The 22,412-nt window shown below is 41.9% G+C and overlaps 3 protein-coding genes and 1 long non-coding RNA gene across 7 annotated transcripts in view; 2 read left to right on the top strand and 2 right to left on the bottom strand.

Annotated features, from left to right (window-relative positions):
- Positions 1 to 14,983, bottom strand: part of LOC126917397 (protein kinase C, brain isozyme) — a 24,915-nt gene extending 9,932 nt beyond the window's left edge. Inside the window, exons 1-4 of one of the 3 annotated variants that reach the window (XM_050724212.1) lie at positions 14,296 to 14,983; positions 6,531 to 6,562; positions 6,351 to 6,433; positions 4,042 to 4,153 (exon numbers count right to left, since the gene is read on the bottom strand). In XM_050724212.1, the coding sequence (XP_050580169.1) occupies positions 4,042 to 4,153; positions 6,351 to 6,433; positions 6,531 to 6,562; positions 14,296 to 14,495 (427 nt within the window). In that variant the 5' untranslated portion in view covers positions 14,496 to 14,983. Of the gene's footprint in view, positions 1 to 916; positions 1,026 to 4,041; positions 4,154 to 6,350; positions 6,434 to 6,530; positions 6,569 to 14,295 lie in introns of those variants that run through there. The other 2 variants (XM_050724213.1, XM_050724214.1) reach the window with 2 other exon arrangements.
- On the top strand, positions 1,025 to 17,925 carry LOC126917420 (uncharacterized). Of its 2 annotated transcripts, none has more exons than XM_050724263.1 (4): positions 1,025 to 3,918; positions 16,871 to 16,990; positions 17,130 to 17,308; positions 17,392 to 17,925. In XM_050724263.1, the coding sequence occupies exons 1-4, from the start codon at positions 3,912 to 3,914 to the stop codon at positions 17,467 to 17,469; spliced, it is 384 nt and encodes a 127-aa protein (XP_050580220.1). In that variant the 5' UTR covers positions 1,025 to 3,911; the 3' UTR covers positions 17,470 to 17,925. The 2 variants fall into 2 exon arrangements, with proteins under 2 accessions (XP_050580220.1, XP_050580218.1); XM_050724261.1 differs by lacking the exon at positions 1,025 to 3,918 and adding an exon at positions 16,226 to 16,812.
- Positions 15,080 to 19,595, bottom strand: LOC126917430 (uncharacterized). The gene is made up of 3 exons (XR_007710941.1): positions 19,455 to 19,595; positions 19,218 to 19,369; positions 15,080 to 16,228 (listed from the first exon to the last, which is right to left on the bottom strand). It is a non-coding gene; the product is annotated as an uncharacterized LOC126917430 (long non-coding RNA).
- On the top strand, positions 19,264 to 22,412 carry LOC126917399 (cationic amino acid transporter 2). Its single transcript, XM_050724221.1, has 11 exons — positions 19,264 to 19,411; positions 19,570 to 19,816; positions 19,890 to 20,174; positions 20,288 to 20,392; positions 20,477 to 20,855; positions 20,977 to 21,116; positions 21,181 to 21,283; positions 21,529 to 21,677; positions 21,785 to 21,951; positions 22,040 to 22,148; positions 22,225 to 22,412. Exons 1-11 carry the CDS (start codon positions 19,382 to 19,384, stop codon positions 22,353 to 22,355), a joined length of 1,845 nt encoding a protein of 614 aa, XP_050580178.1. The 5' UTR covers positions 19,264 to 19,381; the 3' UTR covers positions 22,356 to 22,412.

The raw sequence follows: 22,412 nt of genomic DNA, 5'->3' as shown, positions 1-22,412 counted from the left end.
AATATCGTAATCGAAGAATGAAGTAGCAAAAGAGCGGAATAGCTGAGCGGAAACGAGGACAGCAACGGACTTATGACGACGACGATGATGTCAACGAAGATGAGACAGGAAAGGAAAGATACTAGAGAGAGATAGCATGGAACAGGTGCACGATGATGACAGCGACGAGGAAAATACGGTGGGAACGTAGAACGTTTGTCATGCACGGGGATAACCTTCCTAATGTTTTTCTTATCTTAGGAATTAACATGAACCGGAGCAACGATGGAAATCGCCGAGGTTTCCAAAGTCGAGTCGAGAACAGCGAAAGAAACGTAGAAAAGGATACGTTTGAATCGTAGATGCAGTTAGCGATCACCGACGAGTGAGAATTTTCTTAAACTGCGATTTCGAGGTCGGAGAGATGGTAGTTGGATAAGATCGGGAAATATAAGGATACTGAAAGTGAGACGCAGAAGCGAAGCTCTATCGAGTATCGCGTTATTTCGCACATTTACGTGATAATCGAGGGTGTTTATTCGATCGACTTGTAGTCACAGAAGGTAAGTACGTACGGAGGAGCGTCGTACCTACTCCGTTCGGGTTGAATCGTTGAATCGAGAATCGAGGACGGATTTGAAAAATTGATCGCACAGTTTTGTAATATATGGGTATCGCGGTCCAGCTGGATCCGAGAGAGAGACAGCGCAACGCGTTTTCATAGTTTATTATATTGAGAGACGCGCCGCTCGATACAAGCGACGCGACGGAGGGCAGATATGCCGGTAGCAGCTGTTTCTACTCGAATCTAGACGAATGCGAACTTGTACGTTATACCGAAGATAACTACGTGAAGAGATAAACGAGTGCGAAATCTAGCCGCTTCGTGGAATGTATTGCGGACTGAGTTTGTTTGATTTGAATGTTTGTTAACTACCTGAACATTTAAGTCCCTGATGCGCGATACCGTGAAGCATCGAGCCGCAGTGGTCGCAGAAGGTTGGCGTCAGGTACGTGAAAACCTCCCATTTGTGTGCGGTGCTCATCTGGGAACAAGAAATAGCGGCCCGGGAAAGCCCGGTCCTTCATTGTGATCTGATGCTCTGATTTCGAGCGATACCAGCCGAATCCTCGCTACTTCGTCTCTACCGATAGCTCGACCGAAACTGCTATATCGCGTTTACCAATTTAATCGCTCGAAGCTAATTCGGCGATCATTTCATCGACCAACTCGCTCGTTACCAAAAAAAAAAACGTCGACCAAAAAAAAAAAAAAAAAAAATATGGTTTCCCGGTTCTCGCTTTTCGCTACGATTAGACGCGTTCGGATTGCGGTCGAAGCTGCTGAACAAAGTGTACGAAGAGAAAGGATGGCCGAAATTGAAAGTACAAAGGTGTTGCTGCGTCCGTTTCAGTGGTTGGTCGAATCAACCGCTCTCTCGATTTAATCTCAAATTTAATCGGAGATGGTTTACGGAAAAGCGATTTTAACATCTTTTTCAATTCGAGCGAAGGGAGGAATGTCGTTTCCCACCGGTGTAAACCTATTTGTCGGGAAGGAATCCTTGTCGCGATAAAGATAGCCAGCTAGTCGCTCGATAACGTTCACTCGGAACCCAGTTAAGGTCATGGTTTGCTACGCGAAATTCAATTTGTCTCTTTTTCTTCTTAGTTTCCGTACAATGAGAAAGAAAAAATGGAAGAATCCCAGTAGGAGGGTGGGCGGCCGCTTGGTCGGTCGGGCTGATGAGGTGAAAGGGAGGCTAGGACGAGCTGAAATGGACTAGCCCGTGAGTAAGATGGGATCGAGCTAACGGAGAGAAAGATGGAAAGAGGAACAGCGAGGGAAGCGAGCAGCGAAGTAGGCCTTTGCCGTCTTTCGGGCACTAACGCGGCCCGCTCCTTTGCCTCGATTTTCCAGGCTTTTCTCCCGACCCCGGTAGTCTCGAGCGTTTAATTCGTTTCCACGCCGTTCTTCTTCCAATTCAGCCCGCCCCCTACTACGCTCTTTCTCTTTCACTCTCTTGGCGCCAAACACGTTCTATACTCTATGCATGGAGCCTGGAAGTCTTCTTTCGACTTTTCGTTCGCAAACCTCTCGTTATTTCTACGCATGGCTCGCCGATAAAGTAGAAAAGTGGAAATTACACGGTGGAAAGGAGTCTCGATTTGTCCGATTTCGCGTGTATCTCGCGGAAAGGGACGTAAGGGAAAAGAGGTACCGAGACGCGCCACAGAAATCACACGTATATACATTATAGAAAACGAATTGCGGTGACACATGATGCGGCATAGATCAACGTATAAATTGTGCTGGACATCAGATTATCCGAAAAAAACACGTAGAAGCGGAAAGACACAGAATGCATAGACAATCTGTACAAAATAGAAGAGTTATTTACAAAAGTATAACAATTATAATGTAATATATATCATATGTATAATATTGTACAGGATCGAAGATCGCCTTTATTCGGAAGAAGCTTAGAGTCGAAGATGTTATTCACAGCATGATGGAAATCGCGCGTTCCCTTTCTATCGTCTAAACCATAATTAATATCATCGTTCGTTCTTTCTCGTTGCTGGCTAATATCCGATTCTACTCGAAATTTTACGAGCAACCTGGCGCGGCGGCCGGCTCGAAAACTATTACTTTCCGCTATTTCTATCGCGCGTTCTTTGCGATCTTCGTGCATTCAAAGTGGTCGCGTCATCCTCGAATTCACAATTTTGCCTATCTCGAGAAACACCGACAACTATGAGAGAAGATCGTAGATGTAACAAAGTAACGCAAATATCAAGCTTCGACGTCTAAAAGGCCAAGCTAAATATTGCGTGTAACTATTATACATATGTATACGAACATCAAAGTCTGTGCACACACACACACATCGTGAAAAGTAGAACGAGGAGATGTGTGAAAAGGTTTAAAGGTGTAAGTGGGAAGGAAACGTTTCACGCGCACACATTAAATTTCAAAAGAGAAAAGACAAGTCGTGTGTGAAAAAGACAGGATTCGTCTAGCGATGGGTATGTACCTACGTCGTTTCCACGTTTCCATATTTTCATAGTTTTCCGATTGCGCGTTAACGAAACGCGCGTGATGAGATTTTGTTAAACTGATTTTTGTCCCATCGCCAGATCGGTCACCACGACGATCGCGAGGAGAGCGAAGGAGCGAGGGAAACAGAAAGCGGAAACTGGAAAGAAAGAAGCGGACAGAAAAGTAAACCAAAGTCGAATCGTATCCTCTGTTACGTATGTACATCGTGTATCTCTCTCCCCTAGCTTTCCATTTCTTTTCTTCTGTATCTCGCTGTCTCTCTTCTATTCTTCTCTTCGCTTCTTTATCCCCGTCCCGTGAAAAGTAAATAGGTACACGTTTCTGTGCGCACATAGAGATAAACGTACGCGGATACGAGTGTCGACGAATACGTAGTCGTTCGAAGGCGACAAATAGCGATCAAATTGCGGTGCGCTCGAGGGTTTCCGCGTGAAAACTTACCGCGAATCGTAAAATCCGAAACAGGAAAAACCAACGAGAAATTAATTCGCGCGTGGTCGAGAAAACTGATCGAAGACGGTACATCGCGCATCGACGATAACTTGTTCTGTGAAATTCGCGAGCGTTCAGGCTGCTACGTACGCACGAATATGTTAAACTCTTGCGCGGCAGAGATAAGCTTTGCGAAAGAATATTTACAAAGTACGAACATCGGGAAGAGGAATAAGAAGAAGAAACAATGATAATAGTAGTAGTAGTAGTAGTAGAAGAAGAAGAAGAAGAAGAAGAAGAAGAAGAAGAGGGAAAGTAAAATGAGAAAGTAGAAGAAAAAGAAGAAAAAGTAGAAGATCAGAAGACACGAAGAAGATCAGAGGAAACAAGACGAAGATAAAGCAACACCACGAACAAACGGTGGACCATAGACAAAATGTACGGTCGGTATAAAGTGCGATAGTGTCTGTGTCCTTTTTCTTTTCGTGTGTCTGTGTGCGTGTGACTGGTTGCGTGTTCTCGTTTTTTCTTTCCATTCTTTTCTTTTTTCGTTTTTAATATGATACCTTGGCACTTCATGCCCTGGTGGATGACACCATAGAGAAGACTACCGCAGTGGTCACAGAAGGTGGGGCTGTTGTAGGTGTGTTGCTTGAATTGGTGCTTCGTCCGCGTGTCCTGCGTTATTACACCATTACACCGTGCACACACACGCAGACTCTCGGGTCATGGCGTAGGGGATCATGATCGTGATCGGGATTGCAACCGGGATCGTAATCGGGATCGGAATGAAAATCAGGATCGAGATCGAATAGAAAGGATATAACAGATATCGGTGGCAATCGATTTCCCTGATCAGCGAATAAACTCGTTGCTCGGCCTTCCACGGGCACGTAATTGCAATGATATCGAAGAGAACGATCACGTGACAGCGACACGTTCGTTTCGAAACATCTGTTCCAGCGCTTATTTTCATTCCACGAAGCTTGCACGCGCTCGCTAGTGACAGAGGCGCGTAGCACGTCGTTCGAAATAAACCGGTGCTATGTACGTTGGTCCAAGTTAGAAACGGGTCGTCTAGCCGTCGCGTGGAACAACATCGGAATCGGTGGCAGCGGTAACCGCGAAACGAGCCAGTTTCGCAGCTGAAACGAACAAGCGACATCACGGTTCCGTGTGACGTGTTATCACGAGGCGGCACTGTGTCCTCCGAGCTGTGGTCCATTAAGTTCTGCAAGTTATGCTTCGCTTTCAAACTACGAAAGCGCCAACTCGATTATTAGTCTGCCTGGCATGACTCGTTACTCGTAACCGCTACGCGCACGGACGTGTCAGTTAACCGACGTGAAAACGCAGCCAATTTTGAAATTTAGTTTCCGATCGATCGATCAGCCGTACGTTTTCCTTGGCTAGCAAAGATATCGCCTTCAGGGAAATTGTGCCGTAATTCGATCTGTAAGGACGTACGGGGATCGGGGCTTTCGAGAAAGAGTCATCTTCGAAGCACAGAAGCACAAGGAAATCAGCACCAGGGCCAAGGAAGACGCTAGGACATTGATCGTTTTAGTCGAATACCCAAATGTAAATAAAAACCATTTCCTTCCGCAGTGATTGGAAAAACGTTCGCGACTCGTCGATCCTTCGACAGGTTGCCCTCGAAGGCGTCGCAGGAGGATGACGGGAGCGGCGAATTTTCCGATTCGCTTGTTGCGATCTCGCAACGAGTCGGGAGCGTTGTTCCCGTTTAGACGATCCGGGCCAACGAATTTCCTTATAGTCGTCCGCATAATTATTCCGTGTTACAAGCGTGGTTAAACGAAGCGCAGTAAACGCTTAGGCCAATCGTGCGCGGTGCGAGAAAACGTGGAGAAATATATAGCTCTTAGCCCCGGGTGTCCTTTCCCTATTTGCTCCAGCCGAGGATCATCCTTGTTCTTTTAATTGACGCGTTACGGCTTTATTTATTGGCTTATTAGACGATTCGTTTTAGCTCGTTACCCTTCTCTCTTTCTTCCTCTTCTTCTCGACACGCGTAAGCAATTACGTTCTGGTCCATTTCTTCCAATTACATCGGCGTATGTATTTAAACGCGAGATAAATTCATCTACAGTTTCTATCAACGCGTAACGTAAAACGCCTATTTCTTTCTTTCTTTCTTTCTTTCTTTCTTTCATCTTATTATTATTAGATACAAGTAAGTTTAGGTAACGCGAGTTTTGTTCGATAGAACGAATTTCATTAGCTGCTAAAATACGGAATCCATCGAATCGATTACACTGTAAAAATACGATCCGCGCGCGTTTGGTCGACGGAAAGCTCGACCTCGATATCGATCCGGCAACGACCTTCCTTAACCGGTCGCCACTTTTCGCAGCGGCTACCAATATGCTCGGTCCTCTACGCGTGTTTAACGCTGCTGCTATTAATTAACACGTATTTAGACGACAGAGATTGTGAGCCAGCTAGAGTTATAAGACAGAGAGACAGAGATAGAGACAGAGAAAAAGAAATAGGGAACGTAATTGCAAGCTGTCTCGGCGTAATACGATAGTCCGTGGTGGACATCCGCGCGCAACACACGCGCATTTCTTTGCTCCCAGAATTTCCGTATTCTGCTATTCTTGAAATTCGCTCCGATCCCACGAATCGTATACGCAGTTCAGGTAACACGCTGCGGGGTATGCGAGCTAATCGAATCGCGTGAAAATCGCGACTGCGACATTTTTCTACTTTTTTTTTTTCGAAACGAAGCGCGTTTAGAACGTCCTTGGCTTCGGACGAAAGAGAGAAAGGCGCGATAAAACTGCTTCGAGAAAGAAGAATAATAAACGAAAAGAATCGTGTGTAACGAGATATGCAATTCGTCGATACTCACGTCCGAGTCAGCTCCTTTGTCGGCGCCAGGGCACGTGAAAGTCACGTATTCGTGACATCGTTTATGAACGACGAAACTGCAGACTGAAACACAAGCGGCAAAATGCAGCCAAAGTTGTTCCATGGGACGAATTGTGGCTGGACAAGAGGTCGATCACGTCGAGGCCTCGGACGTTCTTACCTTGACATTGGTATCCTTGCTTTCCAAAGCCCCTGAAACAAAAGTTTTCGTCGTGAAATTAATTTTTCCATAGAACGCTCCATCGTTCTCTGTTGTTCCAGTTGTTGTTGTTGTTGTTGTTGTTGTTGTTCTTGTTGTTGTTGTTGTAGTTGTTATTTCTAACTAACAAAGCACCTAACAACTATTTGTAGTACGACAGACCGACGAGTCTCGTGCTGCATGGGGAAACGCGTTCGAGGTCTGTATGTTCGATCAATTGAAACAGCATCCATTTCGTTCGGTGGCTTGTCAAAAGCAAAGTGCGAACCAGCTCTTCTCTCTGTACGCTTTTACTACGTTAGTCCGTTAAATAAGAAAGTGCCTGTATAAAAACCTTTCGATAAACGTTCAAAGTAGATTTTTTTGTCCCGATTATCGGCGATCTCAATGAAACGAGGAAGGATACGAATTCTACTTTATCGAATCGTTATACCACGTATATTAAAAGCTTGGCCAAACAACGTAAACAAGCTCTCGATATTAGCCGAAGCTTCGACTTAAACAGGACGAACGCGTGTCTAGGAAAGAGAACTTGTCGGATCTTGGGAGACGATCCAAAGTACATTTCCGATATAACATTTATTTACCAGTGATGTAACGCGCGGTAACCATCTATATCGGCCCGTGAGTGATTAACGCAGCTTTAACGAGCAAATCGTTCGATTTCAAGGCTTCGTTGCTATACCAATAAGGTTTCGATTCAAGACGACTAGACTTCGGTGCGCGTAGCTTCCGATTACGCGTATCGTATTGCCGGCGATCAAACGGAATTCGCGTATTCGCAGTTTCAAAGGCGTCGTTCGAACCGAAGATAATGAACAAAGGGCGAATCATTGGCGGATCGTAAAGCGTAACCACCTTACGTACGATAAGCGACGAGGACAGGTCGATCGAAAGGATAATGCGAGGTCAAACGCGAGAACGAAACACGCACGTTAGCGAAAGAGAAAAAGATAGCGACAAGTTGGTCTGTTTTATCCACTTTCACGAAAGGATCAGGGATTATAACTGGAAAGTGTGTGAAACACGAGAAGATGTGCGGAAAGGACACGTGGAATACGAAAAGAAAGGAATAAGGAAAAGGAAGAAAGAAGAAAAATCGATACAAATCCCAGATTAGCCTACATTTCTTCGAAGCTTAAAGGCTATCGCTCACTTAACGGCAGGGCACATGAACCACATCGAACCAACATCGACGTAAATGCTTATACAGTCGCATTTCGTATTTCAGAACCGCGTCGTTTCTTCGTAATTGCGTTTTCTACGCCGTCTTATTAATCTTTGTTTATTTTACCGGAATAATAGACACCTCTTCGCGTTAGTTTGCGAGTAAACGATATTCAGTTATATATAACGGCGTCTTAAAATCGAACAAACCTAAGTTCTTTCCTTTCTTTTCATCCTCCTTTTCTTCTTTGTGCTTCCCTTCTTTATATTTCCTGACGATATTAACGCTAGAACTACCATTAGAACTGTTTTACAATTTTATTTTAAAATTCCTACTTCGTGTTTATATTTTCTTTCCGCGATGATGTAATGACTTTCGCAACGATAACTAAAAGAGTAATATAGTGAATTTTATTTTGTTCTTCGTGTATTCAAACTGAAAATAATTTTGTACCGAGGCTACTTATACCAATAGCCAATTGGTCAAAATGACCGGTACTTGTGAAAGTGTAAAAGGGTGCTGCAATCCGATTATCGAACCGCAATTAACCAGTTTCCTCGTTTTCTACAATTTGCCACAGGTTTTGTAAATTTTTACCGCGTTTCCTTCGATATGACGATATCAGTTATCAAGAAAATTCCAGATCGATCGCTAGATCGCTAGATGCTAACGCTAGAAATACCACAGCAGTCACAATGACTGGTCCTACGATTTTACGAATGTGTTAACTCTCGTTTAGGGATCATGGTCCTAGATGTAGTGATAATACCAAGGATGTACTACATAACATTGAATTGCTTCTGTAAGAAAGTAATAAATCGATAAATATACAAATATTCTATTATCAGGTATTTTTTGAAGACCAGTCGTTTTCACTGGCTTTGGTAGAAATAGCTTCGTCTTAACTATCGGTAGTACCAGTGTTAAATCTCGTATATTCCTTTTCATAGTGTTTGTGCCGTATCGATGCCGATAAGTCGTGTGTGGCAAATGCGACGAATGCATGGACAAGCTTAAATCGCTTATACACGGTAAGAAATGAGAGTTTATTCGCTCGGTAGATGTGCAGGTACGCCGAACGCTATAAAAGAAGCTGGATTTCACACGTTAAAGCTACGTAACGCGGTCGTAAAATCCGTTAAACGTTAAACCTGGCCGTATCGAGAAACGTGTACATCTTGTCCGGGAATGAATCCCTATTTAAGAAAAAATAGAACGCCCCGTAGCGTTCTAAGTGTCACCGCATCAATCAGCGTTGCTACTTCATATACGTACACTCGATATACATATACATATACGTGTATATATCGTATACACGCACGATATATATGGCTATGTGGTGGAAGTTACTATAACTGGAATAACAAGTAGATCGGTTCTATTTTCGATGCGGGATACATCGTCAGTAGCCGCCCTTTGGAAAATTAAGGTCGATTTAGTCGACTGGTTTGGCTATCCGCTACTCGTGTACCACTGTAACGGAGCCGGAAGGGAGCACCACACCGGCGGCGACCGTATTCCACCCGATACTCTCTACCTTCCGACACACGATCGCCAAATATTGTTAATCTTCTAACCGGCTATCGCTGCAGGAGTTTGGCTTGACGCTCGTTTCGTCCCGAACGAACGAACAACGTCGCACGGCACAGCGCTGTCGATTTTTTTAGTTGAATCAGCTGGATATTCAAGCGAAAGCCGATATGGGTTAGCTGGATGAAAGACAGAGGGAGAAAAAGAGAGAGAGTGAGAGAGGGAGGGTGGAGAGGGAACAAGTTAGTTCCGTCCTGCTGACTATCCGGTGAAAGAGGAGGAACGCTCGATGAAAATTCACCGTGTTTCGAATACGATTTTCCACCCTGACCGGAGGATTCGATCAATCGAGGTCCCGAGCAAAGGGAAAGATGGTAAAGCTGACACAATAGGATAGACGGATTTTTACGCATTTGTGGGACATTCGAAGGTGGAGAAGTACATACGACGCGTGTGTAATACGCAAATGATCATACAAATATGACTAATGACAAGAAAGGACCGTTAAGAGGAGCAAGCTTGGTCGGAAAATTGCCAATGAACGTACGTATCGGCAATTGCCAAAGGAATCGCACAAACGTAAGGTTTTATAATCTCTGCTCGAGAAAAAGGTAATCGATCGCGATATCGCATCTATGTATATTCGCTTAACCCGCAGGTGCTTCTTGGACCGTGACGGGTTTCCTGGGCTCATCGAGACTCACGACGACCTTACCGATCCAGGCGAGAATCCATCGAAAGCCTTTTGTTCTAAGCTAATTGGGTTCGCTCGGTTCCCATCGATTTTCTAGCCTCCCCTGCCTCGCTCTTCCCCCGCATGGACCGCAATGAACCGCAACGGACCGCTAAAAATTCCCAAACGAAGCGTCGAGCATACTCGCGTTTACGAGCACGTATCCTCGCCTCTCACCTTTCATCCCGAATTTGTTAGTCCGAAATAGATAGTAGCGAGTACTTTTTCGCAACGAAACCTTCGCACAACGACAAATGGGCGTAGTGGCGATGCTTAGTTTAGCGGCGAACAGCGATCGGTAGTTCGTCAAAGACGCGATTGTTCTTGATACGCCTATCCGCTGATTCTGTACGTCTTATTCGCACGAAAGTACGAATTCTTTGGGATCGATTGGTATTGTGAACGATCCGCGAGAGATTCGGAACGAGATCCTTAACGTTCGATGGAAAATTCAACAGGCAGCTCGGAGGCGCTGGCCTTCGGCCAGAGCACGCTCGCTTTCACGGAACGTGCTTTTTTAGATTCCAGTGCTTACAGAATTCCTCCGAACGCGGTGAAATAGATGGCGGCGAAAAATATTGTTGATAAATTGTAACGACCAGTCTCCTACGAGAATTCTCAAAGAGAATTTTCTATTTTTCGCGTTTCGTTTTAACCGACGCTGCGCGATACGACCCGGCCAACTCGTTGACAAAATGAACAAGCTTCCACTACATTTCAAGCATGGTTCCATAAAATCATGATTAAATGGAAGTTCAAAGCTACCGGATAGGTATGTGGACACAACGCGCGTGTGCGGCACACCGATACGATCAACGCGACAGGATTCTCATGAATTTCCGAGGAATGGCCAGGATTGTCGGAATCCGTGTCCTGATATTCCATCGAATCTCAAATACGAGTGAACCAACGTACGAATAAATCGCAACGTTCATTTGGTAGCAACGGTAACGTTCATTTACCGGTGCGTCGTGTTCGAATTTTCGCGAAATACGAAACGTACCATAAGATAACCCTGCACCAGGCGTGTGCAGTCTAATCAACGACTACGTAGGTATTCAACGATACGACATCGTAAAACGGTACAACTGATACGGGAAAAAAAAGCCAATCAATCAGATAGTCTGTCGATTCGCTAAGCGGAAGCGTCTAAAATCGATAAAGTATCAATCGGCGAAAGGGGGACACACGGACATCGTTTGAGGAGCTTAAAGAAATTACCTGATAAGATACTCAACGACGAAAATCACTCTGAGTGATGCAAGAGCGCATCTTACTGTGTGCAAAATATTTGTTCGTCCTTCTCGCGCGAAATAAGAAACGCGCGAGTTTGAGCGAAAGGCACGCACGAGGAGGAACGAACAAAACGAGTACGCTAAAAGTAAAACAAAGTTCGAACGCGTGTTCAATTTTTTCACGATCGAACCGTTAGGTGTCTCTTCCGCGTAAACTCGGTAACCAGCTTTCTAGTCCTGAGAAGTAACCGATCTCTAAAATAAAAAGCGTTTTCAACGATCCAAAAATAATAGTCGCGTTGCTTGAGAATTCCGACGAGGTAGATATAGGCTGTTCTCCTTTCGTTACAATGCAACGCGATCGATAAGCCGAAAGCATTAAACTTTAAAGTAACATACGACAAACTTAATATTTCTTCCTATTTGCTGGAAGCAATTTTTCGAGCCAAAGATCAATTTTCTGTTTAATAAAAGGGGATGAGATTAGAATCCGTGTTACAACCATCGGCGGTGAAATTTTCGAAATTCGACAACGGAGCTAACGCGTTTTGCTTCCTTTTCATTGAACTCGATCGTATACTTATCGGCCTGTCACGAGCAAACCACGTCGGAAGCAGATACTTCCGAGCAATTGGTTGTAAATCGACAAGTCGATGTTTATCCAAAGGGAACGGGCCAATCCCTTTGTTTAACGAGTGGAAGTCTTTTGGTCGTCGTTGACCCTCTTTAGCATCGTGCGACCTATCTTTTTTTTTCTCTCTCTCTCTCTCTATGTATAGATGAATACGCAACAACGTCTACGATCCACGATATTCCGTTAGAATCGTAGAATGCGTATTATTCTTCCGTGGACGAAGATTGCACAGAGTGGAAGATGAATCGTGGTCGATTGGCTTCGTCGTCTCGATCTCAAGGTTCACGAAACTCAAATGCATCGTTTGGTATGTGATTCGTCATCTCTACCGCCATATACGTGTGTATGTATATGTATATCGACGCGCAACCATTACTCGTTGTGCAACCGATTCCTCGACAAGAGGCACATTCTCTTCTTCATCCTTCTATCTTCTCGTTAGCGTGTAGCAATTGAACGAGAAAAGAGCGCAGCGTTATCGCTTCGCGTAAATAAAATCAGTCGGTATTGTCGGTGTGGCGGTGTGGCAAAGAACACCTATGTATGTAATTAGAAATGAATGGCGAGATTGTGCTCGCCATTCCTGACGGATAATGCAAGTTCGTCACGCGAAACCACACAACTCGATAACGACTTATAGTTTTAAATACGTTACGACTCGCAATCGCAACACGTGATTCGCGAATAGACAGAAGCCAGTGAAATAAATCTTGCGGTCAACCGTGAGTAGGTTCGTCAATCCTCGGAAAGACGCTTGACTTTTATTATTAGGTAACGAAATCCGAGAAATGATCTGTTATTTTCTTCGAGAGAAGCTCGTCAAAATACATTGCTTTTGTACGTGATCGGATAAACTATGCTTGCTAATACGTTGTACTTAGGTTTAAGGTTTTAGAGTTAAATTAAGATTTAAACTGTCTGTTAAATGCAATCGTCACGCCCAAACGCTATTCTCTATGGATAGAGTGATAAATAATAATAATAACAATAAGAACATTATCGCTTTTGGCTTTCTTTATTTGAACTTCATATTGCATAATAAAAATGCGGTTGACGTATATTTGAAAGACAATCGTTCAAGGTTCGAACGAGCGTGAGAAGAAAAGGTGGCGGAACGTTACATCCAAGTGTCGATCGTAAATGAGAGCAAACACTGGCGAGCAAGTAGACTCGTAAATTCCGGTTATACACGACCGGATCGAATCGGATCGGCTTGGATTCAATTGGATCGGATCGGATCGCATCCAATATCGGATCGTCGTGGTTGATCGAAAAGAATCACGGGTAGGATCACGGTTGACCATATTTGACACGATTTGACCGAATTATTCGTCGTCGATGTTTTTAACCGAATCAAACTGGAAGAGAGCACAAGTATAGGAACATCATGAAGAAACAAAGAGAATCGTTGGGATAGTCTAACGAAGATACCGGGACAACTTCTCGATCATTTCGCGTTTCTTTTTCCGCAAGAAGGCAACAACAAAAGGTATGGAAGAATTGGATCGGAAACGTCTGTTGCGTCCGTTCTCAACGGCAAAATCGATGTCGGCGAAACAAGTTAGTTTGGTTACTGGGTCGCTCGCTATTGTGCGTCAATGCCTGTAACCGTTTCAACTGCACGTAAATGTTACTCGTTAGATATCATCCGGGTTATGCCATGCGGTAAACTTCTTTTACCTGACGCTTTACAACGAATTAATTACGTATCACTGTCTATCGTACGCTGAATCGTATAAAATATACGGAGAAGATCGGACAATTGCGATCCGATGTTTCTTACGCAAATACGAAATATCGTCGGTCAAAGATTTGTCATCGCTTCGATTGCCGATTGTTTTTGCTTGCCGACGCATATATTCGATGTCATTCTACTTTCTTCGATCTTAGCAACGGAAAATATAAGCGTAATTATCGGATGTCCCATAATCGATACAGCTTAAAAGAGAAAAAGCAGGACTCGCTTCGTGGATGCTGGATCGCTTGAAATCGTTCGAAAATCCCGCGCTCAAATTGATCTCTCATTCGGTCGTCGTTTCTAATTTAGACGAAGCGCGAGTATTCTCAAGGCCGGACCGTTTAACCGTTGCTCGAGTTACTCTACCGGCAGCTACCGGCCACTGGATTTATGTATCATCGAGGACAGAAACAGAAAGAAAGAGAAAGCGAGAGAGAAAAAGAGAGGAAGGGAAAGAGGAGAAGGATGAAAAAAAGACGAGAAAAATAGAGACAGTCGGACGTTCCAAATGGAACTGAAGACGCGACAGATATTCGATTGTACGTAGATTAAATTCGATTGCGAAAAGGAGAATCGATAGAAGGAGAGGAGCGGGAAGACAAAAGTGGAGCGGTGATGTAAGGACAGAGAACATCGCGAGAGAAGGATAGAACACGAGATAAAGAAAAAGACGATTTAAAGGACTCACCATATAAAGTCCTTGCAATGACTACAGAAGGTCGGTTGCTTGAAGAAGCGCGGCATGAAGCTATGATTTTTGACGACGTAGACATTCTTCTTCTTGAGAGCTCCTTTTCGTCCCCTAATCTTTTTGGCGAATGCAGTGTTCGCGTCGCCGGGCCCAAGGGAATCCTCGCACGTGTTGTTTGCTTCCTGATCGTCCGCCATCGTGCAGTCAACTAATCGATTCTCCTAGATAATGATCGGAGCAAAAATCTGTGAAAGTTTGATCGTGGCTCGCACACTTTCAGGCCACTCTTCCCTTGATGTACGGAGCTGCGGCAGCTTTTCCTCGACTGTCACACGTCAGTCGAAAGATGCACGCGCGTATACGAATCGACCCTTGCTGGGGAAGAGTAAGCTATCCGAGCGAGAGCCAACAACCACAGGAATGCTCGGGGAAACGCTGAGGGAAAGGGAGGACAAGTCGGGAAAGAGTATGGTCGAGAAGAAAGAGACGAAAACCGGAGGAGCGAGGAAAGAGAAAAAGCCGTTTGTTTGCGCGGTTGTCGAAATGCTCGACGTGCGCGTCCAATGTGTACTCGCTCGACGTGCGATAAGTAATGCACTTGTCACGGTAACTCGTGTCGAGACCGACGGTCACCGTCAACGACTCTGCCCTCGCTCGCTGCCAACGCCGTCACCGCCACCACCGCCGCCGCCGCCGCCGCCGCCGCCGCTGCCTGCTTGCCACCACCACCACCGCGTTTCACCTCCTCCTCCTCCACCTCCTCTCCCTCTTCACCCTCCTCCGCGACCATCGCTACCCCGTTCTCTATGCCTGCATCTGATCCCCGCTTCGCCACCCTTCCCTTTCGTTTTTCCTCTCTTCTTACCTATGCCAAACGGCGCGCGCGCGTGCCCGTTCTCCTCGCCCGCACTCCTCTCTCGACGCCCTCCTCATTCCAGCCATGCTCTCCAATGCCCAGCCATTGCCCACCCGCAGCTTCCATCTCCATTCCAGCTTTCCATTTTCCTTTTCATATCATCCACCTTCTCATCTTCCATCTTTTTTTTTTTTTGCACTTTGTGCCCTTGTCATTTCATATTTGGATTTTAGCCTAACTTTAATGTTTCTTCCAATTTTCGTCGATTCGACCCTTCCTATCAAGGAATAAAATAATCATCGAACATAATGATCTACATCTTCCTCGTTCTGACCGACTTTCTCCCTTTTTCCCTTCTTTTCGTTCTCCATGAGAATTTTCGCCACCGTTCTTCTTGGCTACGTACTCTTTCTCCATCCTTATCCTTTTGCTTCTCTCTTTTTTCCTACATCGTTCTGTCAACCTCCCCGCCTTCCTTTCTCTCGCCTTCTCCACCTCTGCATATGCCTGCCCTCCCCTCTCATGAACCGGCCGATAATTTTAGATTCTCGGCGCAGTGGCTCGACACTGCTACTGCTCAGCCTGCGCCGCGCACTCGAATATCGACATTCGACATCCGCGAGAACCGCGAGCACATGCGACCTCACCGAAACCCCGAGGGAGAGTTCGAACTACGTACTTAGAGAGGGGAGTATCAATGCACTAGCTAACCTTCCCCCTGCATCCTTGCTGCTTCGCTTCCTCGCTTTCTTACTTTCTACCGTATTTTTCTCTATTATACGCTGCTTCTTGCGCTTTCTCAATAGCGACTTTGATTTTTTCCTTCTTTCTTTAATCAATATCGTTTCTCTCCTACTATGCTAAAATGGTTCTAACATTCTTCCGTTTCTAATCTTTTATCCATTTCTATACGTATAAAGTCATTTCCATCATGTTCTCTGTTTTTTTCATCGTTAGAATTCATCGTTGGATGTACGTATGTCTTTTGATAGCATAACATAGGCTCGAAAGATTGAAATTTTGACGTTTGCTCTTATGTTATATCGTTACGTAGGTCGACGTCAACAAATTCACCTGAAAAAATTCAATACGGAATTTTCAAGCCATGTACTGGATTGATCAGAGATTGGAGCAAATATAATTCGACCCTAAGCCAGTCAACCAGAAAATTGATGCATATACCTCGAGTTCTAACGCGCGAGTCAATATTATTTGTACTAGTTATTTTTAATAACAAAATCATGCATGAAACGTTTCTTGTAGACGTGATCGATTTTTGTATTATCGATGTACGTCTTTCTTAATTCGCACTTTTACCAAGATCGACAGAGAAACGAATAAACTGAAATAATATCGAGATAAACGCTAAAGAACTTTTGACTGCTTAATTAATAATACTTCATTGTTATTTTAGCATAATAGATACATATTCCCTTTTAATTCGTAGCCGTAAAATTATTCGAATTTCATAGAGAGCGTCAACGTCATCATTCGTACCAACGTTATAGTCGTCGATCTTTTCCTACATTCGATTTGAACAAGTGTCGCATTGTGCAGTGGTTTTGTTTTTTTTCATCTGAATTTGTGTATATGTTGTTCCACAATGAGATTAACAGGATTATATTGTGCCCTTTTCATCGCATGCTGCTTATCATTTAGTATGTTAAGTAAATACTGGTTCATCGAATAGTTTTGTTTATTTATGAATGTTTTTAGGCCACGCCCTGGAATGCTATGTATGTACCAATCAAGAAGGTAATCGAGAAAAATGTTTAAAGAGTACAAAAATCTGTGAACAGAGTCAAGACACGTGTTTAACGGAAATTAAATGGGGAAGTAAGTTTTAAAGTTTCCATAGCTGACAATTCGTTTGAAAGCAACGTTTGAGGTTATGTTTACACTAACCAATACGCGATGGTTTATTTCAATATAAATCATTCGTTTAAATCCTTACAACATCGTATATCGTTTATAGGTACACCATATTGGTCACAAGGTGCGAAGAAACAGTTTTATGTTTCAAAGAGATGTGCAACGAGAAAAGAATGCGAAAGAATAAAACATTCTAATATGGGAGATTGCACATATATATGGTACGAAGACTGGAAATGTTCTGATTGTTGTCAAGGAGATAAATGCAATTATTATGTTATCGTAAGTCATGGTTTACATACTGATTCTAAAAGTTTCATTAGCGATACAGACTATATACATGGAATTTGCTTCTTTTCTTTCAGTCTGCAGCAGAGAAAATACATATTTCCTGGTTGATCGTAATGATATCTTTGCATAATTTATGGCACATAGTGAAATGACGAATAATAGCAAAAGATATTGCTCCAGCATTGACTTCTTGCAACTAGTGATATTCCTTTTCATTAGAAAAACAATGTTTTTCAACTGTGCATGGAACAAATAATTATATATTATATATATTTTAATTGTACCTATATATATATAAGTTGATACTTTGCATGTATCTGAAAGGAACATATTTAGGAACAAATGACGATGCGGAGTATTTCTACGATAAAAGTAATTCATACTCCCCGTATCATATAATCTATATTATAAGGTAAAACAACGATGGAATTGAATTTGAATCCGTCCTTCGTTATAACATGTATACAACATCTCTTTGTATACAACATCTGTCCAATCCGTCCAAACACTCTTTTTATACATTTTGTTAAGAGAATTTTATTAAATAATGCATTAACAAATATTTTGTACTTGTTGATAAAATTAATAAAATTACATGTAATATGTAACACGATCTTTTTTTAAAGTCTTTCTTCTAGTACAATCGCTGGCAACGCATGTCACACGAAGGCGTGGAAGTAACTTTTTTGCAAAACTAGTCCCGCGCCTTACGTAGAGACACGCATAGATGTGTTATATCTGTACACATGCATGCTTTTTATTCTTTCAGAATTTTATCGAATTACATACTTCGTAGTTTTTTACCTCAAAAGTGGAACTGCTAAGCCTCCCCATTTTTTAATATGAAATTCCTAACACAGTTTCACGTGATATATTAATTTTTTTGAAAAATTCCTAAGAAAATTTTCGTTATAATTATATTTTAAATATTGGTGTCGACTTTGATATCGCTAGGCTTTCTTAAATTTTAACTAGATGTACTTTGTATCCTTCTCAACACGTAGCTAACATATATAAAATTCATTCTTTCTGAAAAATATCTTTAAACGTGTATTATCCATCCATTTCATTCGTAATCTACCAACATATCTTTTTACAACGGATCGTATATCACTTAAAGTCGCTTAGAGGATATTCTATATCTGATACAGATAAGCAGAATCAAACACGGTTATTATTTAGGGACGTAATTCCCACAAAGGATAAGTTCATATCGTTCACAGCATCAAGCAACATCGTTTGAATCGACCCTTGGATAAACGTCTTTTTGCGTACATTGCTTGTGTAAGTATATACAAAATCAGCATTTTTCCTCATTCTGTATACGCTATAGTATCCGGTTAAGTTAATTGAAATAATAAATAAAGATATCATATATTCATGGGAAAATATACGTGTTACTGCGTATATTTTGGTAAAATAAAATATAATCGAAGAGAAACAGGAACAAATATTACGCGTACGTAGTAACTATATATGCATGCACGTGTACATGTCGTCGCTCGTTTATGTAGCATCGGTTATCCGACGTATCAACTATGTGGATGATAGATTGAACTTTACTGCTTGCAAACACAATGCTTGACGTCGTGGACGATCGAAATAATATCAAATTAATAAATATATTCAAACTTGAAAAATGTAGACGATTTCTATCATAATCAGATTTAAAGCTATGTATATCGTTCACGCTTAAAATACGATAGTACGTCCAAATACGAGAGGAATCCACGATCCGATGAAACTAAAAGCACGATCCGTTTCATAAAAAAGTAAAAGAAAAGCTATCTGAATTTATCGATAACAAAAATCAGCAAAATAAAAGATCGTGTGATTTAGATCAATATTATAACCAAGTGATCAATATAGACAACGCTGAACAGTTCTAATATATACTCACAGCGGCGAAACGATTCCGACCAATTGAATGATTCTGTGTGCTCGCACCGTGACTGATGGTTGAGCTTGATTTAAAGACATTAATTAGCGCTCCTTTAGTCGTGTGCCGAATGTTCCGTCTACAATCGGTCGTTTATTGTAGTCTCTCAACATCTGCAGACAAAAATGGATTCTCCTTTGACTGTACTTCACCCGGTGAGCAAATTAAAGAAAGATATCGCGATATTTTCGAACAAACCGTCTTGATTCTTCATCTCTTCTTCGTTTTCGTTTTTATTTTTATTTTCCTTTTTTTTTTTTTTTTTCTAAAAAAGAAATTCCTGCATATCGCGTGTAACAAACGTTGTTTTCAGTTATGCGATATGAAGAATTGGAAATTACGAAATCTGTACAGAACGTTTAGTCGAAAAAAAGAAGTGGATCTTCCTGAGGATACAAATTTGGCCAGATGTCTGTCAACATTGGATCTCACAGCTCTCGGAATAGGCTCGACTCTCGGCGTGGGTGTGTACGTTCTCGCAGGGTCCGTTTCAAAAACAACCGCAGGGCCAGCCGTAATAATTTCGTTCGCTATTGCCGCAATCGCGTCTATGTTCGCAGGTACAATTCGTATCCGATTCGTTCGTTGTGTTTTACCCTAGATAATATGAATAGTAAAGAAGAAACTATATAGGTCTCTGTTACGCGGAATTTGGTGCAAGAGTTCCACGTGCTGGATCAGCATATATATACAGCTACGTAACGATGGGAGAATTTACAGCTTTTCTGATCGGTTGGACGCTAATTCTCGAATACGTAATTGGCTCAGCTAGCGTAGTGCGAGGACTGAGCACTTACGTGGATGACTTGTTCAACAACACTATGCGAAATGCGTTTGAAACGGCAGCACATATCGACATCAATCACCTCTCTTCTTATCCAGATTTCTTTGCCTTTGGGATCACTCTAATCTTTTCTGGTAAAGAACTATCGACCAAATAAACATCGATATCATATAAGTTATTTAGGCACACATTTACCCACTAAGTATCGATTATTTCACAATCCCAATCTATTTGAAATTTAATACAGCTGCGTTGGCGTTCGGAGCAAAGGAATCTTCGGTGGCGAACAATATCTTCACCCTTACAAATCTCTCGGTAGTTTTATTCGTGATAATCGCCGGATCTCTTAAAGGTGAGTAACAGAGTATTTAAACTTGAAGTAATTGTTTCTTCGTGTGTACGTACGTGTTTCTATTTATATGCACTTGGCGTAAAGCTGATATAACCAATTGGAAAACGAAGCCCACGTGCACGGAACAAAAATGTGATTACGGAAGTGGAGGATTCGCGCCTTATGGCATAGCGGGTGTTATAACGGGAGCAGCAACGTGCTTTTACGGATTCATCGGTTTCGATTGCGTCGCTACAACGGGAGAAGAAGCGAAGGATCCGCAAAGATCGATCCCAATAGCGATCGTTGCCTCATTGACCGTCGTCTTTCTAGCATATTTCGGTGTCTCTATGGTGTTAACCACCGTCCTTCCTTACTACGAGCAGGATGCAGAAACCCCGTTTCCTCATCTATTCGAGAGTATCGGTTGGAACTGGGCGAAATGGCTGGTAACCATAGGTGCTATTTGTGGCCTATGTTCCAGGTAAAACTTCCGATAAGTATGATACAATATAATTACACACACATATATATATATATATATGTAAATGTATGTATACCTACGGAGATGTTTCCAATGTAAGTGACAGCAATCTTTTATGCAGTTTACTGGGTGCGATGTTTCCCTTACCACGAATTATTTATGCAATGGCATCCGACGGATTGATATTCGAGTGGATGGGAAAAGTTAATTCACGATTTCATACGCCTCTCATGGGTACCTTCTCAGCAGGAATTCTCACAGGTTCGTATTTTACGATTTTTCTATCGCTTGATAATATCGTAATTCGGCGCAACTACAATTTCAGGTGTATTAGCAGCGATATTTGACTTGCAACAACTCGTAAATATGATGAGTATCGGAACATTGCTCGCTTATTCAATCGTCGCAACATGCGTACTAATGCTTCGGTAAAAGAATAATATTCATTTGTTTTCATAGAAAATATGGCAATTTAATAATAATAGAATGACGTGCAATTTCTATTATGTATATTTATTATTATTATTATTTATTATTTATTATTTCTAGTATATATCGTATATTTATTATTTATTAGTTATTTAGTTATTTATCTAGTATATATCGTATATTTATTATTTATTATTTATTTATAGTATATTTATTATTTCTAGTATATATCGTATCATTTCAGGTATGAAAAAAGCGAAGCGTATGAAAAAAAGGGAGATCGCGATCCAAGAACCTTAACATTCATTGCGAAGCAATTAATTAACGCTAATGGTTTAAATCACTCCACAAAATTAACATCCCAAATCGTTACATGTCTTGTCGTGTGTTATGGTATAGTATAGTATATTTACTATTTCGATTAACCAAGAGTTTTACCATTGATCTTTAACGATTACAAATACTACCCGTATCACTTACTAGTAACATATGTTTTACAGATATTCTGTGTATTTGCATCGGTATTACTGTTTCGATTTTTATCAATGAAATAACGAGCGGTAATGTTACATTTGTCGCTCTATTAGCAATTCTACTATTAGCTCTAATCATTACTCTTACTTTTATTTATCTCCAACCTTCTTCTGGAAAGAAGCTTGCCTTTTCGGTATATACTGTTTCCATTCTCGTTATCGTTCTCTTTTATTATGAACGTTCAATAACAATTTTGACCGCATACAAGAATATATTTTTAGGTTCCGTTAGTGCCATTTTTACCTGCTTTCAGTATTCTTATTAATATATATCTTATGATGATGTTAGACAAAATGACTTGGGTGAGATTTTTAATATGGATGATAGTTGGTAAGTAGATTACATCAAAATAATCGATTACGTTTAAATTAAATGATCGGAGATATGATTCTTTTGTACCTTGCAGGACTTGGAATATATTTCTGTTATGGTGTTTGGCATAGTAAAATGAGGAAAGATAAATGCAAGAAATTACCTGAAAACAGTTGTGATAACGGAGCAACATGGGAAACCAACAATTTTGCCAGACTTCAATAATACACTATTTCCTGTATTTTATTTTCATAATAAAAGTTTTGTATATACCCAAGGTTA

This window comes from Bombus affinis, chromosome 6, assembly GCF_024516045.1.
Source record: "Bombus affinis isolate iyBomAffi1 chromosome 6, iyBomAffi1.2, whole genome shotgun sequence".
Classification (NCBI taxonomy): Eukaryota; Metazoa; Arthropoda; class Insecta; order Hymenoptera; family Apidae; genus Bombus; species Bombus affinis.
The sequence above is the reverse complement of the archived record's forward strand: the minus strand, read 5'-3'. Positions and strand labels throughout refer to the sequence as shown.

What these genes read in the sequence shown, in the direction of transcription:
- LOC126917420 (XM_050724261.1), top strand. Translation starts at nt 16,758, where the DNA reads ATGAGATTAACAGGATTATATTGTGCCCTTTTCATCGCATGCTGCTTA. An exon ending in CGCATGCTGCTTATCATTTA is followed by an intron (nt 16,813 to 16,870) that starts GTATGTTAAGTA and finishes GAATGTTTTTAG; the next exon opens with GCCACGCCCTGGAATGCTAT. An exon ending in AATGCAATTATTATGTTATC is followed by an intron (nt 17,309 to 17,391) that starts GTAAGTCATGGT and finishes CTTTTCTTTCAG; the next exon opens with TCTGCAGCAGAGAAAATACA.
- LOC126917399 (XM_050724221.1), top strand. Translation starts at nt 19,382, where the DNA reads ATGGATTCTCCTTTGACTGTACTTCACCCG. An exon ending in CTTTGACTGTACTTCACCCG is followed by an intron (nt 19,412 to 19,569) that starts GTGAGCAAATTA and finishes CGTTGTTTTCAG; the next exon opens with TTATGCGATATGAAGAATTG. An exon ending in AATCGCGTCTATGTTCGCAG is followed by an intron (nt 19,817 to 19,889) that starts GTACAATTCGTA and finishes GAAACTATATAG; the next exon opens with GTCTCTGTTACGCGGAATTT.